Source organism: Helicoverpa armigera, chromosome 4, assembly GCF_030705265.1.
Source record: "Helicoverpa armigera isolate CAAS_96S chromosome 4, ASM3070526v1, whole genome shotgun sequence".
NCBI lineage: Eukaryota > Metazoa > Arthropoda > Insecta > Lepidoptera > Noctuidae > Helicoverpa > Helicoverpa armigera.
In genome coordinates this window covers 8,252,408-8,258,407 of record NC_087123.1, presented here as the reverse complement: position 1 = coordinate 8,258,407, position 6,000 = coordinate 8,252,408, and the positions used below count along the sequence as shown (strand labels likewise).

At 37.0% G+C, this 6,000-nt stretch overlaps 2 protein-coding genes across 2 annotated transcripts; one reads left to right on the top strand and one right to left on the bottom strand.

Moving 5' to 3' along the window:
• LOC110375246 (histidine-rich glycoprotein) lies at nucleotides 1–3,209 on the top strand. The gene is made up of 4 exons (XM_021333296.3): nucleotides 1–12; nucleotides 299–532; nucleotides 770–942; nucleotides 3,116–3,209. The coding sequence occupies exons 1-4, from the start codon at nucleotides 1–3 to the stop codon at nucleotides 3,207–3,209; spliced, it is 513 nt and encodes a 170-aa protein (XP_021188971.1).
• LOC110375240 (cuticle protein 7) lies at nucleotides 3,134–4,342 on the bottom strand. Its single transcript, XM_064034193.1, has 4 exons — nucleotides 4,179–4,342; nucleotides 4,070–4,107; nucleotides 3,822–3,982; nucleotides 3,134–3,657 (listed from the first exon to the last, which is right to left on the bottom strand). The coding sequence occupies exons 1-4, from the start codon at nucleotides 4,297–4,299 to the stop codon at nucleotides 3,411–3,413; spliced, it is 567 nt and encodes a 188-aa protein (XP_063890263.1). The 5' UTR covers nucleotides 4,300–4,342; the 3' UTR covers nucleotides 3,134–3,410.
• Between the last annotated feature and the right edge of the window lie 1,658 nt (nucleotides 4,343–6,000).

The window sequence follows — 6,000 nt, the reverse complement described above, 5'->3', positions numbered from 1 at the left end:
ATGTTTTTACAAGTGAGTATTGTTCTGTTTATTTAATATTCAAAACCAATTTAATTAATCAAATTACAAAATAATGTCTTCATTCAGTAAAATAACATAAGCAATTAATTTCTTAATTTTCCTTTAACAAATCACATCGTGTTAACAAAACTGGTGTTGAAATGATAATAATTATGTTCCTATATCGGAATACATCATTCAGAAGTAACATTCACGGAAGGATGGGTTTACATACTTGACCAGTTGCATTAACATAAATGAATATTCGCTACAAGGTGCTAAACGTTCGTTCTGTCAGGTGGCCGCGTTGTGTCTGTTGGCGGTGAGCGCTCATGCACACTCTGCGGCGGTGTCGCATGTGTCGCGAGTGGACCACCACAAGCATGGTCACGACCACCATGACGTGAAGATCCACCACCCCGTGCACCACCACGACCACCATGACCATGGTCACCACGGACACCACGATGATGGACACCACGGTCACCATGATGGACACCACGGACACGACGAACACCACCACTGGGATCATGTAAGTGGACTTTCTATTTATGTATATCGTGTAATACTAATAGCTGTGCTCAAGATTTTACTGAATTGTTGTAGTTGATCGAATCGTTCATTCGCAATTCTTCCGTATTCGAAGGACTGTCATAACTTAATATTGTACCTATGCAAGTATGAACTGCCAACTTTCTATCTCTATTGAACATACTAGCATAAGGACATGTATCCTCATCTCTACTTCTACAACTACATACTGTTCCAGGAACGTCACCACCCCTCTTACAAGTTTGAGTACTCGGTGAAGGACCACCACACGGGCGACCACAAGTCGCAGCACGAGCACCGCGACGGTGACCACGTGAGCGGCTCCTACTCCCTGGTGGAGCCTGATGGCAACGTGCGCTCTGTTCATTACACCGCTGACGACCATCACGGGTAAGAACATTCTACTTTCCCTTCTCCATAGTATCAAGGTTATAATATCCATACTATTATCAGGACAGTCACTCGTACATGACAACATTGACCGTACGCAAAAAGTACCTTAACGTATCTATGTTAGATATGGATACGATGTAGAAAGTTCATAAATAAAGCCAAGGAATTGCAATGTAGTAGGGTAAAGGCGGGATAGATGCCCCACTTTTTAAATATGCTTATAATTGAATAAATATTGGTTCTACATTAATAACACCTATGAATATAACTAGTTTAATCCTTTATGTTTATTTGTGATTTGTCTTTTAGGACCTATATACTACACGTTTTGCAGATTTTAGCTTTTTGTAGACCTCAATTTTTGGGGATAGATGCCTACCCCTATGGATAGTTGCCCCACCTTGAAAATACTAGCGAGGATAGATGCCTACGGTGCGGGATAGATGCCCTTCATACCGTATAAGTATATTATATTAATAATATTTATATATTTTTTTACTTTAATTTATTTGAAACTAGCTTTTGCCCGCGACTTCGTTCGCGTGGAATGGTGACTTCCGGAAGATTTTTGGTTTGACTAATAGATGGCGCTATATGTCCGGACTAAATTTTATTTTTATATTTCTTTGTAATAAAAACTATCCTATGTCCTTTCTCAAGTTCCAAACTATGTCTGTACCAAATTTCACACAAATCGGTTCAGTAGTTTAGGCGTGAAGAAAAGACAGACAGACAGACAGATAGACAGACAGACAGACAGACAGAAAGACAGACAGACAGAGTTACTTTCACATTTATAATATTAGTTAGGATGAAAAGTATTTTGCAGTTTTTTTAATCTTTTTATATTCATTATCAGATCAATTAAAATTAACACAATAAAATTCTAAAAGTATTTGTTCAACAAAAATAATGTATTTTATATTTTAAACCCTTATTACAAAATATTAATTATTTAGTTTCAACATGCAAAATCATAAAAATCATTCTTTCTTAAAAACTAAAATAACACAATATACTTAGCATCATAATGTTTAACCGAAATTGTGAAATGTGTACAGGTTTCATGTAACTAGCACTGACACATTACACATTGAATCCAGTCGGATTTAGGCTTTGTTTGTTCACAGTTTTCAAAGCATTCTATGCAGTTATTTTTGTTTGTATCTTAAGGCTCATCCTGTCCATCTCTTTTAGTCTTTTTCACCGGCAAACCTTTAGTTTTCTTTCCCTTAACTATGTTCTTAGGTGAATTGTCTTCATCTTCACTGTTTGAACTGCAAATCATTCGTAATCAATAAAAAGTGTAAATACCTAAACATAAACACATGAAAAATATTTAAAAAAAAACACAAAAATATATTAAAAATTATAATAATTATATATTCAAAGCACTTATAATACATTCAGGGCACACGTGGTGTATGGAGGTAGGGGCACCTATACCGTAAAAAATCAGGGCAACTATCCTTTTTGACAGGGTTAGATGCCCTAGTATTTTTTAAAATAAATAAATACAATAGAGCAACTATTTACATCAAAATGTATTTCATGAAACAATATACATACGCAATAAAAAAAATTGATGGAATTAATATCTACTTATAAAGTTATACAACAGCAAATACTCACCTTTAAAAATTTTACGCTCGCTGTAAATTCGCCGCGGAGATGAATTCACACACGAGCGAAACGCGACCTCATCCCTCGACGGCGCGTGGCTAACTTAGGTGCGGGGTGCTTGTGGCTTCTAATTAAACGGTTGTTTCTTAATCGCGAGCATGGGAAGTTAGGTTTTTTAAAAATGGGGCACCTATCCCACTGCGGCATCTATCCCGCCTTTACCCTAATACATAGGATAATGAATGAGGACCTGCAAATGGGTCTCCTCTTATTTCAAGGCCGACCCTGTCGGTCAATAAAAGCAATAGTCAAATAAAAGCAACATTGAAACCAACGTTTCTTCTTTCAGCAATCTTTTAATGCCGCTTTCACATAAAATGCCAAAACGATATTTGTATAAACTTAAACATAAGTGAACACAATATTATATGCCTTAACTAAGATAATCCCAAACAAAATTAAAGCCCTAATACAAACAGAACGACAACTTATTTGGTTAATCCCTTCTACGTATCCACAATTAATAAACGTCTTTCTTTTGTTGCAGTTTCAGAGCTGATGTTCACCACAAGACGGCTCACCACCACATCATCCCCCATCACCATCATGACCATCATCATGATCATGGTCACCACCATTAAACTGGACTGTATCATCCCTCCGAACTCTTCGATCTCGACTAAATATACCCATTTATCATTAACTTTCTCGCAAAGTACGCCAGCGCTGACGAATAAAACCAATACAACAAAAATATCATCTTTAATTTGTCAACCTTATTTCTAAACCATTACTCAAAACAAGACTTTATTTTCATTATATTATGGTTGGTTTTCATACAATCAATAAGATTTATCAGGGTTATGTCCGTGTACTACGCTAAAGTCAACTCCAGGGTTGTGGCCGCTAGCTTTTCCTGGACGTCTGGCAGAACTGCCTTGTCCTGGAAATACACCTCTTTCTGAGGTGTACCCTGGACTGGGATCAGCATAAGAGGTGTAGCTACTAGTGGCGGGAGAGTCGTGTTTGTACCCAGCACCTAGATGAGAGTGCTGATTCGGTTCACTCCTTTTCACCACTGCATTGAACCTGTAAAAAGGTTAACGTAAAGGAAGAAAAAATCATTCATTCAATCATGTTCTTCTACGCGCACATCAACCAACATAGACATATGACAAGCTTCTTATTAAAGACCGGTGCTAATAAATACATATGTATTTGTTAGACAATGAACTCCTAAAATACCCACTGACCCATGCAAAGCGTCGGCAGTGTACTCCACAGTCCGGAGAGCGCCGTCCGGTTCATACAGAGTATAAACACCCCGTACTTTGTCCCCGTCACGGCTTTCCCAATGACTCTTCCTGTCACCAGTCTGGTGGTCCGATACCTCGTACTTGTATTCGTACTTTGCCTGTAACGGTAGACATAAATAAAACAATAAACCTATCTATGTTTGTTTAAGTTTTGATGAAACAAATGACAGGCGTTCAAAACTTACATGACTGGCACTGCTGCTTGGAACCACTGGTGCTGGGGCTGTAATAAAAGATGGTCAATAACAATAGAACTAAAAATACAGGTATATGGAAAACAAAATGGGGCTTTACTTGTGATCGGTGCGATTGGTGCCGCCTGCAGCGGGTGAAACACAATGCTTTGCGAGGAGGTGGCGTGCTGCAACATCGCGACAGGCGAACCACTCGCAATTACCCAACCGTTCACCAGCATCACCAACTAAAATCAGATAAAATCACATACTTTAATACTACAATATAACTTCAGTGGTAAATATTCTCATAACACATTTAAACATTGACACGTTTGTGACAAATTAGAAACGCGCAGGATACGTAGTGCAAAATGCTATATGCTTTCACAAGGCGCAGTATAAATTGGAGTGCTACTTTACTAAAAGAACTTGCCTTAAAATAAATCAAATCCATAACGCAGAGCAGCTATCAAGACGTAAATAAAGTAAGCCAGTGGATTGAAGGGTCTCGTCTCGTCGAACTGCATTTTATAGGATCATCTCATCTGATAAGTGAAACAATGTGCTTGTCGGCGGATGTATGCATCGACAAAGGTCCTTGTCAATTAAAATACTTGATAGCACTGTATGCAAACGTAAATGAGATATGTAGTAAAACATTACTATTTGTGTTTGATTGTAATTTGATATTCTTGCTGGATGTTTTGTTTTGGTTTGGCTGAGAGTACTTACCAACGTCTGCCAAGAGATCCTTTCAAATAATATTTAAGTTAACTTTTCTTGTCCAACCTACCAAGGCAGTGTTCCTTTAGTGAGGATCATCTAACATTTTTGTCTCAGAAATAGTTGATTTCTGATAAAATAGGTAATTAGCCCAACTACTGAAAAAGGTAATAGTTTTCCACTTTGTAAAACTAACAATTTACAAATAATAGTGGTAATAACCCCAATAGTCCCTAACTTCTTTTCTCAGAAACCTATCCAGGAAGAAACGACCGAGTGTAGCTAGATATGAGGGTTTAAAATGTTTTTGATTTTGGTTGTCTAGTTATTAAATGGGAGCTGCTACATCTGGCGTAAGTTCGCGAAATTAATATGTTTGCTTTATATAACGTGATACATTCTCTTCAACAGTAAACGTTTGTACTTGACTACTCAACTGTATCATGTTGCTCGTGATATTCTCGCTAGAGGGCACTATATCCATACATACATACCTACTCTAAGGTGATAGGTATTATAATATGGACTAACGTTTCTTAATTGTAACAATTGAATATTATTTTTAATAAGTAGTCATTAGGTGTAATATCAAAAATAATTATGAATAGTGTTTATTATAATTATTTGTTTTATTTAGATACATTCCTTCGTCTTCATGAATGTTGATTACAATTCGCATACGAAATATAACGAGTCAAGTAACCATATCGTACCTAGATTGCATTACATTAATAAAGTAATTAAGTGTATAAAGTTAAAAGTATAAATCAAGTTCCTAATGCCAATAAATCAAAGTAGACACGCGACCAATTAAGAAAGTCTCGGAGGTGTCATTGTGGGTGTTAATTGGACCGTTCATTACCGCCAGCCGGATCGGTCTAAATTCTCCAAATTGAATTGTATGTATCTTGTACAATCACTACTTGCGACACACACTGAGAAAAGAAGGTAGATAAAATTACAAATCGCCGAATACGTGGGATTACTATTTGGATTATAACCAGTAAGTTTGTAACACCTCATTTTGTACCCATTCAGATAACCAGACTTCCAATTATTGTTATTAGACCCTTGAGTCATGAGAATGAAACTCGTTTCAGAATTTCCATATCGTTGCAAACTGTGAGTTTGCCTCACTGAAGCTCATTGTTAGGCACTTCCCTTATACAACGAAGCAATAAAAACCTTTCCAAAGAATCGTAATACGCTGCTATAAA

Bases quoted from the DNA above. Each gene is read 5' to 3' on its own strand.
- LOC110375240 (XM_064034193.1), bottom strand. From the start codon at position 4,299: ATGCTGGTGAACGGTTGGGTAATTGCGAGTGGTTCGCCTGTCGCGATG. The intron at 3,983-4,069 runs GTAAGTTTTGAA...CTACCGTTACAG, and splicing joins CAAGCAGCAGTGCCAGTCAT to GCAAAGTACGAATACAAGTA. The intron at 3,658-3,821 runs GTCAGTGGGTAT...ACCTTTTTACAG, and splicing joins ACTGCCGACGCTTTGCATGG to GTTCAATGCAGTGGTGAAAA.
- LOC110375246 (XM_021333296.3), top strand. The intron at 533-769 runs GTAAGTGGACTT...ATACTGTTCCAG, and splicing joins AACACCACCACTGGGATCAT to GAACGTCACCACCCCTCTTA. The intron at 943-3,115 runs GTAAGAACATTC...CTTTTGTTGCAG, and splicing joins ACCGCTGACGACCATCACGG to TTTCAGAGCTGATGTTCACC.